This window comes from Truncatella angustata, assembly GCF_020726525.1.
Source record: "Truncatella angustata strain MPI-SDFR-AT-0073 chromosome Unknown BKA67scaffold_6, whole genome shotgun sequence".
Lineage (NCBI taxonomy): Eukaryota > Fungi > Ascomycota > Sordariomycetes > Amphisphaeriales > Sporocadaceae > Truncatella > Truncatella angustata.
Window position 1 is genome coordinate 2541137 of NW_025763386.1, and position 20198 is coordinate 2561334.

The following is a 20198-nucleotide window of genomic DNA, read 5'->3' on the forward strand; positions in this document are numbered from 1 at the left end:
GGTGAATTCCGGGCCACTCTCCGGCGTGGTCGGCCATAAACAGTGCCCCGCGATGGCCTGGCGTGGGGGCGGGCTTGGTGGGGTAAATACCCAAGGTACATGTAGAGATCATTGTGAACGCCAGCAAGCAGCTCACCCCCCAAGTTATCTTAGTGAGTAGGATTCGGCGATTCGGACTGTGGGTGTCCCCAGTCCAGTTCGTTACGGCAACAAATCTCCGAGAACATTGTCTACATGACAAAGTATCGCTAGAGACTCTGTTAGCGATGTCGGCGCCGCCTTGGTTTTCTGAGTGGGCAAACGTAAACTTGTACATAGTACCCCGCGGTCATGTGTGGGCGGTTTGACCAAAGCACGCGTATAAGTGTCAAGACTCAAGACGTATGGTATGGTATGGACTTGGATACGCCTGCGACCGGTCGTATTGGGTGATACCGTGTTGCGTTAGTGCGTTCCTGTTGAGCAGAAATATGTCTTGGACTGCTGTATGCATGGCGTTCCAGAAGCCAAGATGCTGACTTACCCAACAGTGTGTCATTCACACAATTATCCGTCCAAAGATGGTTCATGAAAATCGGATCTGAGGACCGGGAAGCTGCAGTAGTTGGCTGACGGACCCTTGAACCTGGGACTACTCCAAGTCTCCAACCTGCGACAAGTCCATTGGTACCCCTCATAATTTTTCCGAACAGACAATGATCCACCGGCACAGCTCAAGCTCCAAGAGCTTTGTTGTATTGTACATGGTGTTTATAAGAACATTGCGGCAACCTGTGACCTGCCCGTCTTTGCTGTTCCTGAGTGCTTGATGCTACATATTCCGATTGCAGCCCATTGACCCCCCTGAACAAGTGATCAATCATCTAGGCTGCTTTGTACAGCACCGTCCATCATGGCGTCAGAGAAGAAGCTCGTGAATGTGTTGATGGTGAGTATCGGCTCTGGTACCTCACTCGACCCGCCGACTAACACAATGCCCAGGTGGGAACTGGAGAGTACACCACAGGTTTTGTTGGAGGTGGCGCGTCTGGCTCAGACAAGAAGGTCGGAGTTGTCGGTTTGACTCTCTTCGATCTTCGACGCCGGGGTAAGGTTGGTAACCTGAGCATGGTTGGCACGAATGGCACCAAGTTCCCTGCTATCAGTAAGCAATATGTCTCATGTGTTGTTTTGTTGTCCTATGAGAAGGAGTTCTAATGTGGTGATAGGGCAACACTTGGATACCAACATCTCCAAGGTATACAACAGCTTAGACACTTCATTCGACTCGTTCCCACCAAACGACAAGAAGGACCCCGATGCGTACAAGGCGGCTATCGATGCGCTGAGCCCCGGCGATGCGATCACCATTTTCACTCCTGACACCACTCACTACCCCATTGCCCTGTATGCCATCGAGCGTGGTATTCACGTTCTCATCACTAAGCCCGCTGTCAAGACGCTCGAGCACCATATCGAACTGATTGAGGCGGCGAAAAAGAAGGGCGTTTTTGTGTTTATTGAACACCACAAGAGATTCGACCCTGCCTATGCCGATGCCAGATATAAGGCGCAGAAGCTCGGTGACTTCAACTACTTCTACTCATACATGTCACAACCAAAGTCGCAACTCGAGACTTTCAAGGCATGGGCTGGTGTTGATTCGGACATCTCATACTACCTGAACAGCCATCATATCGACATTTGTGACTCAATGGTGTCACAAAACGACTTTGTTCCCATCAAGGTATCCGCTTCAGGTGCCAAGGGTATTGCGACAAGTCTGGGCTGTGACCCCATCACCGAGGACACCATTACTGTTCTCGTTACATGGCAGAAGAAGAGCGACCCGTCCAAGATTGCCACTGGTGTCTACACAGCGTCTTGGACTGCCCCTCAGAAGGCTGGTGTGCACAGCAACCAATACTTCCACTACATGGCATCCGGTGGTGAAGTGAGGATCAACCAAGCAAAGCGTGGCTACGACGTCGCCGATGACACAGCAGGTCAGCTGCAGTGGTTTAACCCCTTCTACATGAAGTACGCGCCTGATGAGGAAGGCAATTTCAATGGCCAGACGGGGTACGGTTACATCTCTTTCGAGAAGTTCGTGGATTCCGTCAATGCTCTGAACGCTGGTACCGTCACTCTGGACGAACTCGACAAGCGTGGCCTGCCCACACTCACCAACACAATAGCGACCACAGCAATTCTTCACGCTGGCCGCATTGCCATCGACGAGGACCGCGAGGTTAAGATTGAGGTGAAGGATGGTGCATGGAAGCTCATCTGAGGCGTTCATACGTATTGATTTGCCATGATTCTGTACTATATACCACTAGCTTTAAGACAGAAGAGAATGGACTGCCTCCCTTCGGATGACCAGGAGAAGAGAAGAACAATTGTACTCTACGACGGCTAATTTTGGTAGATTCATCACCATAGGATATATGTAAAATACCCCATACAGCTTGGCGCTTATGCACAGACCATTGCTTAATTTCGGACCCTGGAACTTTTACCTCTTGGGCAGGGGGGGAGATGGGAAAGGGGATTTCTGCGACTTGTATTTCAGTTCATACTCTGTGCTGCAATTGCTTGGAAACACATCTTGAGAAGCAGACAAGTCTTGTTTACTGCACCGTCAAGATGGCTTCGTTCATCGACTCCCTACCACCAGATGTATTTGATCAGACGACTCTGATTTCCCTTGCATCCACTGTTGCCATTCTCGCGATTGCGTATGTCGGGTCACTCGTCGCGCTTCCGGCCTCAACCCCAGCCAGCTACCGCGGCCTGTTCATTTGGCACGGCTTCGATGCGTTGATTCATTTCTTCCTCGAGGGTAGCTTCTTATACCATTGTTTCTTCTCATGGATGCCGCTCTCGTCGGTCAAGAACCCCTCGGCGCTCGCCGCCACGGCGCACAACTATCTGGGATACACCAACCGTGCTTATGGATCGCAGGCCGGCGGTGATAATCCGTTCGCGCAGCTGTGGATGGTATATGCGAAGGCGGACAAGAGATGGGCTGGTGCCGATCTGGTAAGTTCGCGAATGTCACTACATAACACACCTCGCGTGGCGGCGGCATGAAGCGAAAGCCCGGGCATTATGATTTTGTCGCGGACACGACGTCGAGACCGTCCTGCAACACCGTCATTGAACTTGAGCATACTCGCACGTTTCAAGTCTTTGGTTGCTAACCGACCGTGCTACACAGACCGTAATTAGTCTCGAGTTGCTCACCGTATTCGTCGCCGGCCCGCTCGCCTGTCTCATCTGCTACGGCATCGCAAAGAGAGACCCCCGAACCAACATTCTCATCATCATTGTCGCGACCATGGAACTATATGGCGGGTTTCTCACCTTCTGCCCGGAATGGTTGACGCAGAACTACAATCTCGACACGACCAACTTCATGTACAAATGGGTTTACCTTGTGTTCTTCAACATGCTGTGGGTCTTTATCCCCATATGGGCGATATGGATTGCTGCTCAGGATATCAACGAAGCTTTCGTCGCGAGGGACAAGGCCCAGACGGTCAAGAAGACCAGATGAGCTGGTGCAGCCTCGAAAATTGGTGCGATTTGACCAAATTTTGTCTGCACTATATCATCCAGACTTGAGCGCTAGGATTCTCGTCATCAGCATTTCAAGCCTTACCTCTATTTGTTTATATATATCGTTGAGGAGCAGCCTGTGACTCATCGCATTGTGGGTTTCGTTGTCGCGAAATCGAACTAAATTGAGATTAGATACCCTCCCGACACAGAATGGCGGCAGATTCGTGGTAGAAAGGAACACCTGAATGATGCCAGACTATATGGATGTTTCAAGTTGGCAAGCAAACATGCGCACCGCATATGATCTGTGTCGCAAACCCCGCCGCATCAAGTTATCTAAATCGGGTACATGACCCATGCGCACGATGACCGGACGCCAAAGAAGCCAACGTGACTGGTGGCTTGGGCATCATGTGAGATGCACGTAATTGCTCCAATCACTATTCCGGGAGCTCCATCGGGGTTGTGAGTTGATAACCACTTTGGGTACATTAAACACGTCAAGATCAACTCGACGTTCCTGCGGCTGGAATTATGGAAGCCACATTTGCAGATACGTGCGGCGACCGTGCTTAACCAACGGGTGACCATTTGGACCAGGCACTGTAGAGTATTTGAGCAAGACCCTTGAAGAAGAAAGAGCTATGGATCATGACCTGTGCTCTTTCTGGAACTGCATATTCAGAAACGCCTGTGCTTAGTAAACACCCACTGCACAAAGCTTGATCGATAGTCTTGACGCGTTTTGTTCCATGATCACTCGTTGCTAAGATAGCTACCTGGTATGCGGTCCAGACGAACCCTTAGAAATCGCTGGAACGTTCATCGAGCTGACAAGATGAATAGACTCGATGTACTCAAAATATCACCCTAGTTGTAGTAGCATAGTATACTCTTTCAACCAGGAAATACCTTGCCGATAATTTATTTCAAAGAGCCGTACATCGTAGAACAATTGCCGAGGAAATACGTAGAGACTAGAATGGAAGATCTCAGGATCAACCCTAGTCATGCTGAGCTGGATTAACCTTACTAGCCAGTACTTGGGTGCGGATGAAAGTTGAGGAGCCAGGATGTACCTCTTCGTCGCCCGCTTTGACTCGGCCCATCAGATCGCTGTGCAAAGAGTCCCCTGATATGGGCTCATATTTATCCTTATCTGCATGACGGACACAAACACGTCTGCGATTGATGTTATATCACCAGCAGCTTATCGGACAAATATGCCATGCCGTTGTGGATTGTCTGCCAGAGGATATATATATTCACGATCTGGGCAGAAGAGGGCACACGTAACCCAGGTATTCATGCACGAGGACATGTGTCATTTGTTTCTTACATATGAAGCCCTTACCACCTTCTGCGCTTGGGTCTAACATCTTCAGAAAATAATGGGGAGCCGCATTGGAACGGGCGCTGGCATGAGAACTGTGAGCCATTAGCCTAACTGTCCTGGCAGACAAACAGGATGCCATAGCTGAGCGAATGCTATATTGGAAACGAAGCTGCGCTGCGACAACAAATCGGAAACATATTATTCAACCTGCGAGTCTGTGACATGATCGATACTAACATATTGACGTGGATAGAAAGGGTAGTGATATGCAAACCATGCAAAAACTAGTCTAACGTGTGCATAAGGGTAGTTTGGTGATATCGAGAACATCGCCTCCGATTCTATCCACGTACGGGACACTCCCCGCTTCTAGAGGCTAATAAGGGAACGCAGGCCGTCGCCAGTTGTCATCCTTTGAGTGATGGTGCTTGGTAAGCAATCATATGGGCGACTATAGAGGAACCAAGTTGTAGCCTCCTTCAGGAGACAATGATAGGAAGCAATCCACCGTACGTGGTAGCTGGGGTTGTCGGCGTTGCGATATTAGATGTTCTCGGACTACTTGCTGAGGAAAGCTGCGGACGATAGAGAGCTGGTCTATTTGGTGTATGTAGCGGTATCGGCATGGCTAGCTAACCCCTGGGCAGTAGATCGTAAGGGCGGCGGAACATGGGGTGCGCTCTCAGTCCACAACTTTCGGCACACCTGGTATTGAAATGCGAAGGTCTGACCCCAGATCGAAGTTCTCCAAGGAAGTCTCATCATCATATTGCCACATAAGATGCCTTTCAAAAGTAGTGACAAAATGTACACGAATAAAGCAACCCTCTAGCATAAGTTGTTCGACGAGTCTATCGCGGCCTCTCGTAAATATTTCTGTCGCTCGTTAAAATACTATAATTTCGGGGAATATGGTGGAACGCGTTCGGAGCCACAGACGGACAAACCCCTAGTCAGATACTAGACGATTAAATAACACTATTCGGAACGCCGAGGGTTTATGCCACTCCAAGAAGACTGAAAAGTTTGAGGAAAATAATAGGAGCGAATAAAGTCTTCCTCAGGACTATGATAAGCCGCTTCTTTGATGACCCGAGAGACAACGCCTTTGAGAATCTCGGCAATAGAGCAAGTGGTATAGATACTCTGTGGAAACGCTTGGGAGAGATCCAGGACAGCCAGTGAGCCATGCAAGACAAAGCCAGAGCCAGGTTCTAGGGTCTTAAACACCAAACAGTCGTAGAATGCGGCTGCGTCCACTTTCCTGAATTGACGCCACTTCTCCTCGGCAGCCTAAATGTGGTTATCGTCCTTCTTTCATCATGGCCCTCCGTTTAATGAATTTCCATCAACCACAGGTGCAGTGGCAGAGTGTTATTCATAGTGCAATCTGAAGAGAGATACAAGCACATCTCAGACTTTCCCGGGGAAATGACAGTCACTTCCGCTGGGCGCATTTTCTTCCGCACCGTTGTCGACTTCTGGGAAGAGTATGACTGTCCCACTGCTGAGGGGCGTGCAGCCACACTCAACATGTGAGGTTGCTTCCCACATGTATATCATGAATAATCGCCACTTATGATATGCCGATGGCGCAGAGAGCGACCATCACATGGAATCTGGGGGATATATTGGTCACATCATTAAGCTACCCTTGAATGTGATACTTTGGTTCCTATCCAAGTCTTACGAGTGATCTCTTCCTCTTATCTGTCCACCTAGTTGCTTTGCCAATGGGTAGCACGTTTTATGGCAAATCTAGACTCATCAAAACAGTGAACAGTGATCACAGTTGGAGCATCCTAAATCTGTGTGGCATGCCGGACGTTGCAGAAGAAGTCGGTATATGGCATCTGCCGATGTCTACCCCGTCGGGTTCCATAGAAGTGATATCGGGACAAATGGAATGTAATAAACAATCCTAAAGCTGGCGCTTCAGCGGTCATTGTGATCTCGGTCACTTTCAAGAAAGTATCGCAACTGATCGAGGCCTTTGGCAATTATGGAAGTCTCAGCTCTCCTATGGAATGCCCAGCTTGATCAGACGAGGCAGATTCACATGGCTAGCGTATGGGATCGCCAGGGGCATATCTGTTGGGAATTTCATGGATCCCTCTTATACTCTTACTATTTCTACTGTATCCATAACCTCTGACGACAATTCTGATGGGGTGGAACCGTGACGAAAGTTAAACAACTGCTCATTCCAAAGTGATCGGTGTGTTGAGGGTCATACCTGCTGGCCTTCCGCTGGAGACAGGAATCGTGCGGCTAGTTTCAAACCGACAAATCTACGTATCACAAACTGCGATCTCCGATCCAGAGTAAAGTATAAGTACCGGCGCTAAGATAACCGACTGATCATATGCGCTGCATTTAACAATCAAGATAAGTCCCGACAACCTGGGCCAGGGCCTGAAGGAGCCTTGGTATCCCTCCGAAGTTAGACTAATCTAGATCGACGTCGAACTTTGGCCCTTATAGTCATTCTGGAGAGGCTTTGTAGATACGGATGCCAAGTCGGACGTGCCGACCTGTTCGTTATCGGCAGACGAGTCTTGATCCGACAGCAAAAAGGTCGATATGGTTCATCGCGAGAGACTCGGATTTACAAAGAGCCCAGGGAATAGCGCGGAGGTGATGTTCCCCTTTCTTTTTGGCTGCCTTTTTTCAGGTTCGAAATGCCACAATTTTAAAATAGTAGACCCCAATAGCTGCACTAGATAGTAGAAACATACGCACCAAGCAGTTCGGAGGGATCCGAAAAGACGTGCCGAAGCACTCAGCCCGCTTCATTCCCTGTGGAGCCCGGCTGCCAAACGCGATAGTCATCGTCATGTATCGCATCCGGGAACCGGGAATCGGGGGCGAAACAAGATTGCCTCATCTGGAAACTGCGGGACACTACGAAATCATTGTTAAGCATGTTAACTAATTGATATAAACCCTCAGGACTTTCCGACAGTTCGTATATGTCATGCCAACTATCAAGTAACGTTGACCATTTCGAGCGACCCTAACTCCGCTATACTCACCAGCACGCCATAGCACGCAATCTCTCCAACGTCATTCAACTTGCCGTTTTCGCTTCGGACAGCGCAGTGTAACCTTGCACTGCTTAGCAATAGCGATTACCCCTGCCTAAAAGCCTAGAAATGACCGCGACTGTGACACAACTGGTACAGCCAGTCACGGAACCAGAACTTTCATCCAAGCAAAAAGCAACAGTCATGATCAAAGAATTGCAACCGTCCACATTTACGCAACGGGCACTCATTGTCAACCATGAAAGGAAATATGAGCTCAGACCTGACTTTGCGACACCGGCCTACCTGGCTGAACATGAAGTCAAGATACGGGCGTGTGCCGTCGGCCTGAACCAGATTGACTACAAGTCGGTAGACTACAACTTCTGTCTACCACAACTTCCATGGATCACAGGGCGTGAGATGGCCGGTATCGTGGAGGAAGTTGGTTCCAGTGTTTTACATCTACAACCTGGCCATCGTGTGTGGACCTCGACATATTACCGGGATCGCCGGGCAGGCTGTTTCCAGGACTATGTGATTGTACCTCAGCACACAGTGTCTCATATGCCATCGGAAATGTCGTTCACAGACGCTGCATGCTTGGGCGTGTGTGGCCTCACAGCTGCCATGACGCTTTGGAGGTGGTTTGAGATTCCACTGCCGTATCATGGCTTACCTATGACGCCACCTGGTACTCCTCCGCATAAGCCGGCTGATGCTCCGATCATGCTTATCTGGGGCGGTTCTTCGGTTACAGGGCAGTTTTTGACTCAATTAGCAAGGCGCAGTGGTTTGCGCGTCGTTTCTGTCAGCTCCGCGAAGACTGCGAAGACCTTGTTGGACCTCGGTGCAGAGCATGTTGTGGTACGCGATGGAAAGTCGGAGGAAAATATTGTGGATGAGATCAAAGACCATGCCGGAGACGACATCACCCTGGCTGTCGACCTCGTTGGCGCGAAGACAGCAGTCGCCGCGCTGCGGTGCTTGTCTACTACCCGATCTGCACGATTCGCACCATTGGCCTGGGCCCCGAAGATGGATGTCTCGGAAAATATTGAGATTCTCAACGTCGAGATGAAGCAATTTGTTCTGAATCCGGCGTCATCAGTGTACGCGGATCATCTGACACGCTTGGTCGATTCTGGTGAGATCCAGCTTCCAGAGATCGAAGTCCTTAGTGGAGGTCTGGACATTGTCGAAAAGGGCCTCGAGAGATTAAAAGGTGGCGATATGGTAGGAAAGAAATTGGTTGTAGATATGTTGAAGTAAGATACAATCTGAGAAGAGAAATGGGATGGAAATTGGGCTGTGCATAAGAAATCGGCGCTCAAGGAGTTATGGAGGTCACTCTCGTCTCAGAACTTGACTGACTAGTGATCGGGTTTTGTCTCATGGTCTGAATAGATTTGGAAGTGTGAAAGCAGCGGTTAGAATTTTCGATAGAGGCACTTAAGCACATTATAAAGCATCCTCAATAGAAGCCGTCCTCGACACTGGCAGAAGCCGGCACCGTAAGTGAAGGGAAGATCGCTAAGAAATCTGATTGTGCTTGGAAGGGTGGGAAATGTTTACACAGCCAGGCAAAAAGTAATGAATTGACCTATGGAGAGCTAAGGACAATCCAGCACGTCAAAACATCGGCGAAACGGTCTTATCAAGGCCTGCCATTGATCGAACCAATATCGCCAACCTTTTCAGGATTAGTGAATGATGTTGTTGCCGCCGACATCGACTTTGGCACAGCAAAGTTCATTGAGCGACTAGGATAATTAGTTGGCGTTTTCATGCCTGAAAAATTTCAGTGTCGCCGTTCAATATACACTTGATGAAAACATGCGCACTCTAGGGCACTATTCTTCGATTAAATTTCCCGTATGATCGTTTGGGTGAATGCCATGTTGGACATGCATGATCTGAGCAAATGTATCAATCCCAGTCTTTTAGACGCAAATCTTAGGCTCATGATCAGAAACACATTGGAAAAAATCTATGAACATATGATTTCTTCATAATCTTGGTATTAAATTACTGTAATTGATCGTCCAAGGTATTCGTTTTTAAGGAAACAAGATTGACTTCTGTCCAGATACAGGACAGGACTTTCTCAAGATAATGCGATCGAAAGTGTCTAAAATGTTCACGTCTAATTCTCATACGTAATAAAGATAGGACTTGTGATGACCTTCCCGCCGTTATATTCCCTTCCTACAAAGTAAACAGCTTGGCTGTCCCCAGCTGCGTGGCTCTCCGGAGCAATACGAAAGTCCCCTTGAACACGATTTGGCAAGTGCACGTCGACAAGGCTCTCAACAGACACAAATAGCTCTGCGCCTCCCCTGATGTCGATCTTTTTGCCGCCCACTTGCCCTATCTCCTCAGTTGTGGCTAGTAAACTGAAAGTAGGTTGAGATATATGGGGATTGCCATCCAGGGCGTTGCCGACCTTAACATATCCGCCCAGATGACCGGTGACGCTGACTGACGACGGTGCGGCAGAGTCTGCCGTAAAGTAGATATCGACACCATCAAAGTCGCCGCTTGTATGAGTATCAAAGATGACCTGCGTTTTAGAGGCGAGTCTGACAACCTCCTCGGGGTTGTCGACTACACCGCCAAATGGTTGCACATGTTCGATCAACGTTCCCGAGACGATAATTGATCCTTGCCAAACAGCCTCGCGGTATCTGTCGAAAAGACGGGCACCACCCCATTTGACTCGGAGTTTTCTATGTGTTGGACCTGAAGTGGTCTGGGTTGCCTCGAGTTGTAGATCGCGATGAAATATCTTGCCTGTGGCATCCCATGCCTCTACTGACTCGAACCCGCTGGCTCCGTAGAAGCCATAGTTCAGAGAAACGCCATTAGCGACCTTGACAGCCACGTCATCACCCTGTAACTTCCCGTCCTCTGTCCGTACCAGACCAACAAGTCGTTCTCCTGTCGTCGCAAATGTTCTTCGGGAGCGGAGCGCCTTGGCCACTCCGGCTCTCTCCAATCGATCAGATAGCACCCCGGTCAGTCCCCCTTTGGTTCCGAACACGGCGGTTCCGGGAACACCGCCACCGCAGCGGCCACGATGCTCGTCTGAATTTGCAGACACACCCAGCTTCCATCCGCGCTTGTTGGCATCTCGCAAGAGCCATTCAAACAAGCCCCAGGCGCTTCCGATCTCCAGGAGTCGCTCGAGTTGCGGATGATGCCAGGCCAGATTACATCTTCGTCCACCCACGTGTGGGATCAGAAGGTGCTTTTCCGGCGAATGAGCATATGTGGCGTAAACCTCATCTAGCGGCCAGGCGCCAGGAGTCAGTTCCGCGGGGCCATCTTCGTTCCACTCGAAGCTCCGCGCGACATTGCCGTGCTTGTCAAATGGAAACTCTGGCGGTGTGATATCGGGGTCGTCAAGGAAGACAACGTTGTGATCACCACCCGCGGCAGAATTGCCGCACCACTCGGTTCCAGGAAAGAGAATAAATTTGCCTTCGGAATTGGTGTTCTTGATGATGTCGAGAGTTGCGTCCCACCGTTGCTTCGTAATATTGAAGTCGTTAGCCGTGTAGCCGACGATGTCGAGGCCGGCGACTTGTTGGGCATACGAGAAGTTATAGGTAGTCGAGTTAGTGCCCACCGTGTCATCTGAATGGACATGTAGATCAGCAAAGAAGGTGCGGGGGACCGGTAGCACGGAATCTGCGGTTATGGGCTCGGATATCTCGGTCAGGACCGAGCCATGCCCGTCCACAATAGATGCTAATAGATTGTAATCGCCGTCCAAAGGCAATGAGATGTTCGAACTGGCTACAGTCCAACCTTCATCAGGCAGAGATAGTGTTTGTTCCCATGCGGGCTCTGCACCCTCTTTCGCCAGTACGATTCGCGCTTTCAATCCTTCAAGGTCCGTTGTCGCATTGCCCCATGAATCTTCGGTGTGCAAATGAATTGGAAAAGTTATCTGCGGCTTCACCAAGCGTGGTGTGATGACTTTGACTTTCGAAATACATCCTGGCAAAATGTTGAAGGCTATGTCCGGTTTGATAGGTGCGAAGCGTGATGTTCCCACAGGGTCAATGTACCATCTCATGAGGAAGTCTTTTTCCACAAACGTCTGCACACGGGTGCCTCGTGCGCCCCAACGCCTGTCGCCCATACGAATAATGATCTTGTCGCCAGGGTTCATGTAACCGTCGACAACATCAATTATCACTGCCTTCTGAAATGGACGCTCGTGGCCCTTTTGATCGAATCTGACTGCCAGATCCTGAATCGTTGCTGGAGTCTGAGCAGGATGCAGCTCACCGGGCACATACTCGGCAGAGACATAATTGTCCCGTCGTGGGTCTGAAGTCTGAAATAAGGCCCAATCTGAGTAGAACTTGAATGTCCCCTTGATCCACGCACCATCTGCGAGACCACTGGCGCCGACAGTGTACTCGACGATAATCTCCGTCCATTCACCCGCCGCCAATACCTTCCTGTTGCACTGCAAAGTCCCTAAAAATGGCAAGCTTTTCGTGTATTGGTACAGACCGACCGGAGCAAAATATTGGCCGGCCAGGGCCGCAAGTTGGTTGTCAGATAACGTCTTCATATCTCTTGTGTCAATTTGGTTGACTATAGCATATATTTCATATAGCCACCCTCAATCAAAGATCTTATAATATTCAAGGCTGTAGGGTGACAGCCACCGGTGTAAGCTCTACTCTCGAGCCGGCTCTCGACTAGGTTAGTCTAGTGCGGATTCAGCAATGTAACAAGTGAATGGCGTGATCAACGACAATGACTACATACGCAGAAGAAAAACAGTTAGCCCCACATGGATTTTGATCGGATAATATAGCGTGGTTGATAGCATCGGTATCATCAGTGACACCATCTCCCACGACACCGTTGTCCTTGACATTCCGCCGAACCTACTGTCAATTAATGATTAGTTTGGTGACTGTGTGGGGATTGACATTATGATAACTCGTAATGTAGGATGCGCCACCAAACGACTGTATACCCAAGTGGTCCAAGTCGGCCATCCAGAATCGGGTATCACATTTAGAAATTTGTATTCTGCTTTTGAATCTTGAGCCTTCAAATTTTGCTGGTGTGATCAATGACTTGTGAATCCAAGGTTTGGATAAGGGAATCATTTCGAGCTATGTTCAGAGTATTTACGTGATTGGAACCCATACATACCACACAATATCACGTCCCTAAAAAGTTTGAATTTAGACTTGCGTTCTTATCGACATAACTATGGTAAGTTAGTTTGCACGTGAGATATCTGACAGCATAGGAATATTCATATAGACGTACTCGGGAGGGTATAAGAACCTAGCGAGGTCAAGAGATCCTTGAGAGAGCCGTTTCGTTGAACCGTCTAGCCAGCCCAACGTTAACAGCATCTTGTACCATGTGGGCAAGGATGTTGACAATACCTGACATGCTCGCTTTTGCAGGTGGGTTTCTTTTTTCACTCCACATCATTTTTGCGAACCAACACGTCAATGCCGCTAATATCAATTTGACACAGGCGCACCTCAATACCACTCAGAATCATCTGAATTATATTGCTGCTGATCATTCTAGCAACTTTGCATCCATTCATCCTAGTTCGACGGCTATCTTACCCGGCTCCGCGCTGCCAACGTCGCCTTTGACAACGAATGCGAACTTCTTCCTTATTGCCAATGTCACATCGATTGAGCGGGCTTATCAACTGGTCACTGTATCTTATGCTTCTGGGAGAGATCAAAATAAAGAAAGACTCAACAATCCAACGTTAAACGCATACAGATCACAACAACAGTACCATTGCGTCAAAATGAAAACCGGCGACACTGTACTAGTACCCAATTTCTCTCAGGACGTCGAGGGCACGGTCAAGCTAGAGGACACATGAAGAGTTTCTCACAACACCGGAGTTCGTATTTGAATGTTTTCCTTCCAAATTTCTCCAATCCCTGGCGCTATACGCGTTGCTACAGTAAGTTGCAATAAATCTGGACCGTTATAAAGTATCCTATCGGAGACTCAGGCGATGTTTATACAACTAAGCGTAAGCAATTTAACCACTCAAAATCGCTGCTTAAATGGATGAGAAACTCGACAACCCCTCGAATTTATTGCAACCTACTTTATAGATAGATAGATGCCTTATAAGATTTTTACAAGGACGGGACTCTCTGAACCCCTGGGATTGATCGAGACCAAAAAAGCTTGATTTATGGTAGAAGAAAACTGCAGGGAAATAGCCAAGCAATCTGTTGGCAATCACAGGGATGTTTCGAGCTAATAGCTAATAGTAGACTCCAGGTAAGGTGCGATACGAATCAATTAACAGTTAACGAAGCCATGGACGAATAGGATCCCATTGGGTGAAGTAGAAGCCCAGGTCAGCCGACACAACACAAGTTGTGAAATATTGAAGTGCCATTCTCGTAAGTCCAGTCTGATTGAAGTGAGTTTTGAATGATTTTAAATGAATGTACGGACGTATGATTGCCTCTAGAGTAAGCTGGCAATAGGCATTTGTATGTGGCGGACGAACGTACTACTTGATCCGGCTGAGGGGGTTGCCTGATTTCGAGCATGGGATCATAAGCGCCATTCCTCGCCTTCATGGCTAAATCAGAGCTACTCAAAGAAAACGATTGCATTTACTTGCGACTTTAGTGTGAACGAAACCATCTTTTGGGTGCCTTTCCAACCGCTGTTGAATCACTCAAAATACGCGTTGTCCTCACGAAGTAATGCACAAGATCATCAGCTGAGAATGGGTAGGCTACGTTGAGATGCAGCTCTTCACATAATCTACTTCAGAGATCATGGCATGTCTGGCTGTATTTGCGACACTTATAATCCTCGTGTGCATGCTTGCACACTGACTCGATACAGTGGCGCACTACAAAATGAGAACAGATACTCGTAAGAATAAGAAATTTATTATATGAACGATTGAGTGGACAAATCAGGGCCAAGACAGTGTTAGATTCGTCGTCTGGAACGTAATATTTGGTCGACAGTATCGTTGGCCTTACCTGTCTCGACGTTGACAGTCCCTGGACTAGTCTAACCTTAGAGAAAAAATGGACTTGGTCAAAATGTCATTCACTCGGCGTCAAAGGAGGCTCGACAATAGCGACCATGGCCGCATAGGGAACAGTGGAGGAATGTCCAGAAATACCTGACTGTCATCTAACGGAGTTTGTCAAGTTCAGGCTTGATTTACCATTCCTTCCATGTCTGACTCTGGGCCTCTTCTGTCTCTGTCAATTTGGTTGTCTCTTGGTTACACCGTCAAAGACCTTTACTAACAACTATCAGAGTTCATCGTGGAGACATCTCTAATGCTGTCACAGATACACTTCTAAAGGATGTTCGTATCACTGATTTCCAACTCAATGTTGGCCAGAAACCCTTATTTTCAGAAATCGCGTTGTTTGAAATCCCATCAAATTATTTTGTTGAAGGTCGGCCCAGAAAAGTAGCTTGCGATGCAATCGATCTTATTCGGGATCGTGAGCACTTTCTAGGCATGGCAGAGGAACTACAGCGCCTTCCTTTTTCCATGCATTCTCTTCTTGGCACTGAGTTCTGGTATGCATCTGGCGGCCTCTATACCTTATCCACCTGACACACTCTTAAAGAGACTGCCAAGCCGGTTATGCTCTTTTTCTTCTTCTTTGGTAACCAGTTGGCTAGGCTTCGTCAAGCTAATTGCTTTTGGCAATCTTGATAGGAAAGGTGTCAGTGTGCGGGATTTTGCATCTTTGCAACCACAGGCAGTTTTACTATTGTCTGTGGCATTATATTAGGACCTTTTCTTCTTCAGTTGTTCAAGAGCCTCCATAGCTCATTTCACATGCTGGGTTACATATCAATTGAGTATTTGCAGTACTCCACAAATAGGTGTGCGTTACTATGGATCATATGGATGCAGATCTTTGCCAGTCTCCCGTATGCTCTTAATATCGCTTGTATGCTGCTGATTTGTGACGATTTTGAGGGGAGACTCTTGGACGGCTATGAGGATCGTGACCACAAATATTTGAGCCATTTACGAGGCACAAGCTTTCCGGGGTAACGATGAACCACCCTTTCAGCAGGCTTTCACTACCAACCTCTACCTATCGCAGTCGCTCTGAGTTTGGCGAATTTCCAATATACCAGTGGCATTCGACTACATCGCCGAGAAATGCTACACACTGCTTGAACTTGAGGTAAAAAGGGGGGCTTAATGATAGCTATCATGCGGCTATAGTGGTAGTTGAGTTCGAAGGAGGTACAAGATCTCATAGTTCCTGCTTTTGTATAAGCGACGGCAACCTTAGAAATTTATACTTCTTTCACACACGCTTTGAGAAGAGCACCGGACGCTTATGGCGTCCTCGTCTTTTCTCTCTTCAAGATAAGGACTAGACTAAACCTAACTTTCGTAGTATAATCAGCCAAGGCTTGTTGAGATTGTGTCACGTCATCTACTAATGTCTTGGTGGTTTTACGTGTGTTAAACGTGGAGAAGCAACTTCATTTGCTAATTGGCATCAATAGTGCTTCGTTTCTCCTACCTACCCTCGCACACTTAACCCACTTGCGAACTTAGATTCGCGCCTCAACTGGCCATTGCACCATGAACCAAATCGCTTGAATTCAAGTTTGTCTTGTACACTCTTTGGATCTAAGTCAAAATTCTGAACATGCCCATCAACGAAAAAGGGTAAACTCGAGATATACACTACCCAAGTTCAAGGACACAGCGCATGGCTCATACAGGAACACGAACCAAGAAACCAAGTACAACAAAAAATCAACAACGGGAATCGACGCTATTGTCGACCATTCGTTCCTTGGGCTAGGAGACTTGCGTCCGGTTCAGTGCATCCTACAGCTAGCACCGCTCCGATTATGCGATACTGACCATTGGCTAAAGCCACTTGAGCAGCTTTGCCATTGAGCTGTACTAGATTCCGTGATGAATGGATGCTATATAGATCATAGCGAATGGCATCGGTGCGGCACTCGGACATTTCCATAATGGAACCCAGCCAGCCAGCTTATAAATTCAAGAAGCGGGAGTTGCTAGGCAGCAACAATTGACAGCCAGACCAAGAGATTTATACGTCAGAACCACAGAACACGCTGACGATCCTTCGGAGTTGAGGGCTTGCCTTGTTACGTTATAGCGTGGGCCGTGGGTACCCATTGTACCGGGGGCCTGTAAACCCTTGCCAAAGCATATACGAAAAGTGCACCTCGTTAGGGTCATATGTACAAGTTTGCTCCATCCGGAACTTGCAGTCCAGGGATTATTTTCTATTGCAATGTAAGTTAGCGCCCGTACGGATCATTTAACCGATCAAAGGCAAGATGGGTCCGCTCTTCCAGGGTCCTTGGGCCTGCATTCACCCCCCCATGCCACTCTTTGGGACTTTGTTTTCGTTCTTCGAATTCTAGCACACATTCGTTTGTCGTCTTCATTGTGATATTCTGCATGGGCTTCTGAACGTTCTTTTCTCCTGAGCACTAGAGCTACAAGCATGGCTCGCGATGAGCTTTATCGGGTTCACAAACAGCCAGCAATCAAATTCGTTCGATTAGACGGCAATCAATCACCAGACGTGGCATCGGATTCCGACGAGTTGTCTAATGCAAGCACGGTGGACCTGGAACCAACACAGACGAAGCGATTCAGCCCGAAAATCATTTTAATTGCTGCTGTCTGTGGTCTTGTTGTCATTGCGGCTATCGTAGGCGGGCTTGTGGGTGCAGCATCGAAGCGCTCGGGCAACGCGGATAATAAAGTGCGAGGAAACTACACGTCGAATCCAGAGAGGGCCGCAACTGTCAAGGATGCTTTTCGTCATGCCTGGAATGGCTATTACGAGTTCGCGTTTCCCCATGACTCCTTGAAGCCTATCTCAAAAACATACGTGAATGACAGGTCAGAAATTGTCACGGTCTTAGGAGGGCATAATATTGATACTAGAACAGGAATGGCTGGAGTGCGAGTGCGATAGACGCCCTTTCCACAGCGATAATTATGGAAGACGAAGACACCGTCCGCCAGATTGTTGACTATATTCCTAAAATCAATTTTGACAAGGTCAGCGATGTAGACCGCACGGTCTCGCTATTTGAAACTACGATACGATATATGGGAGGTCTGCTTTCAGGTCCGTATCGAAATCTTGGACATATTTTCGCTTCTCACATTGCCTAGCCCATGATTTACTGTCTGCTTCCATGGCGGAAAAGTTCCATGTGAACGACACGATATTAGGAGTTATCCTGGATCAAGCCACACATCTGGCTGACAACCTGAAAGTTGCATTCAATACACCAACAGGTATACCTATCAACGAGTTGTTATTCGAGCCTCCTCGAGTCACAGATCGTACGACCAACGGCTTGGCGGCCTTCGGTAGCCTGGTTCTTGAATGGACTAGGCTCAGTGACAAGACTGGCAGAAGGGAATATGCCGAATTGGCCCAAAAGGCTCAATCCTACCTCTTGAGACCAACGCCTGAGGAGATCGGCGAGCCATGGCCAGGTCTACGTGGTACCAGGGTGGCTATCGAGAATGGTTCATTTGTCGACTCCAGTGGAGGTTGGAGTGGCAGCGACGACAGTTACTACGAGTACTTGATCAAGATGTATATGTACGATACAGATCGATTCAACGATTATAAGAACAATTGGACAACTGCGGCAGATTCAAGTATCAAGTACCTCGCGTCCCATCCGTCAACACGACCAGACTTGACCTTCCTTGCTGCATACGCAGAAAAAGATAATTTTACATATGTATCAGGGCATCGTAAGTCAAACTGGCCCAAAACCGGTGGAATGATCCCCGCTCATCGGCTCTTAGTTGCGTGTTTCGCTGGTGGTACCTTTATTCTTGGTGGTCTTGCTCTAGACCGACAGGACTACGTTGATTTCGGCCTAAAACTCGCATACAGCTGCCATGAGCTCTATACCGGTACATCGACAGGCATTGGGCCTGATGTGTTCGCTTGGAAAGATGATAGGAGCTTGTCAAATGCAACATACAATCCAGAGCCGCCTTCCGATCAACTATCGTTCTACAGCGCGTCTGGCTTTTGGATTACCGGCCGTGACTATCAGCTGCGGCCCGAAGCCATCGAAAGTTGGTACTACGCTTACCGTGCCACAGGCGACACCATGTATCAAGATTGGGCCTGGGACGCGTTCAAGGCGATCAACACCACATGTTTCTCGGGCGCGGGACTCACGGCTATTTCTGACGTGAACGCGATTGATGGTGGATCCTTTCTAGACAGTCAAGAAAGTTTCGTGTTTGCTGAGGTCTTGAAATACAGTTACTTAATTCAAGCTGAAGAAGGACCTTGGCAGGTCTCAGCAAGTCACGATAATCAATTCGTGTTCAATACAGAAGGGCATCCCTTTAAAGTTGCAGGGAGGCCAATTTGAAGAGCGCACGTGTAAATCGTGGGAGCAAATCCCTCCAATTCCGTGAGGGTTTACATACGTGCTCTGCGTTACTGAGGCAAATATGGCGGAGCCGTTGTGCCATTGCGCGCTGTAAAACGAACCGGGATGTGACCGCCTGGATGTGGATCGCTTGGAAAGATATGAGAAATATGCAGACCCCACGATTTACTCTCTGTGAGCGCATCATTCCCAATGTGTACACACTAAAAAGAGCACATAAATGTCAAGTCAATCAACATTTCAGCACACAGTCTTCTGCCAGCCGCAACATGCGGTGTATCGAAGCAAGACTCCGCTCATGCAACAATAATCTTCTACTCATCCACTGGTTCAGGCGATGGTTCCCTAGATCCATGATGGTACTTTCCAAGAGCTGTGCGACATGCCAGCAGAGTCAGAGGATTAGTCCATCAATTCGACTGATGGGTGAGGACTTTATTGGTCGCCCGCAATTCCACTAGGGGACACGCAGAGAACAGCCATACAGGTACCGACGCTGGTGGAAATTATTGACATGAGCTTCTGTAACCAACGAGTCTGTTTCTCGAGAATCGGTGTGAAGACCTCTGTTGAACGTGTAAAAGCTTCGACTTTAGAATTTTGAGCCAACCACACCGTAGACTAACCACCAAAGCCCAACTCGTGAACGACATAGTATTAGCGGTCCGGGTCAAGACGGTCGCATATCTGGACTGAGTAGTAACCCCCTGGCCCATATCTCTCGATCGATTCAGCATCTTCAACGGGCATACATCGTACGCATCTGGAGTCTTGATCTTTGGTTTCCGTAGCCAGCTGCATCATGCCCGCGCGCAAAAGTG

General features: G+C 48.3%; 5 protein-coding genes across 5 annotated transcripts; 4 read left to right on the forward strand and 1 right to left on the reverse strand.

Moving 5' to 3' along the window:
- Positions 1-892: 892 nt before the first annotated feature.
- On the forward strand, positions 893-2272 carry BKA67DRAFT_520282 (uncharacterized protein; the record flags this gene model as incomplete). The annotated part of the gene is made up of 3 exons (XM_046098168.1): positions 893-928; positions 982-1144; positions 1209-2272. 3 exons carry the CDS (start codon positions 893-895, stop codon positions 2270-2272), a joined length of 1263 nt encoding a protein of 420 aa, XP_045956519.1.
- Positions 2273-2628: 356 nt separating this feature from the next.
- Positions 2629-3541, forward strand: BKA67DRAFT_521591 (ebp domain-containing protein; the record flags this gene model as incomplete). Its single annotated transcript, XM_046098287.1, has 2 exons — positions 2629-3024; positions 3203-3541. 2 exons carry the CDS (start codon positions 2629-2631, stop codon positions 3539-3541), a joined length of 735 nt encoding a protein of 244 aa, XP_045956520.1.
- Positions 3542-8112: 4571 nt separating this feature from the next.
- BKA67DRAFT_520799 (chaperonin 10-like protein) lies at positions 8113-9180 on the forward strand (the record flags this gene model as incomplete). The annotated part of the gene is made up of 1 exon (XM_046098217.1): positions 8113-9180. The coding sequence occupies one exon, from the start codon at positions 8113-8115 to the stop codon at positions 9178-9180; it is 1068 nt and encodes a 355-aa protein (XP_045956521.1).
- An 874-nt stretch (positions 9181-10054) lies between these two features.
- BKA67DRAFT_693421 (uncharacterized protein) lies at positions 10055-14522 on the reverse strand (the record flags this gene model as incomplete). The annotated part of the gene is made up of 3 exons (XM_046109247.1): positions 10055-12522; positions 12725-12821; positions 14454-14522. The coding sequence occupies 3 exons, from the start codon at positions 14520-14522 to the stop codon at positions 10055-10057; spliced, it is 2634 nt and encodes an 877-aa protein (XP_045956522.1).
- Positions 14523-17438: 2916 nt separating this feature from the next.
- BKA67DRAFT_661006 (glycoside hydrolase family 47 protein) lies at positions 17439-19356 on the forward strand (the record flags this gene model as incomplete). Its single annotated transcript, XM_046107741.1, has 4 exons — positions 17439-17842; positions 17893-18074; positions 18122-18718; positions 18773-19356. The coding sequence occupies 4 exons, from the start codon at positions 17439-17441 to the stop codon at positions 19354-19356; spliced, it is 1767 nt and encodes a 588-aa protein (XP_045956523.1).
- Between the last annotated feature and the right edge of the window lie 842 nt (positions 19357-20198).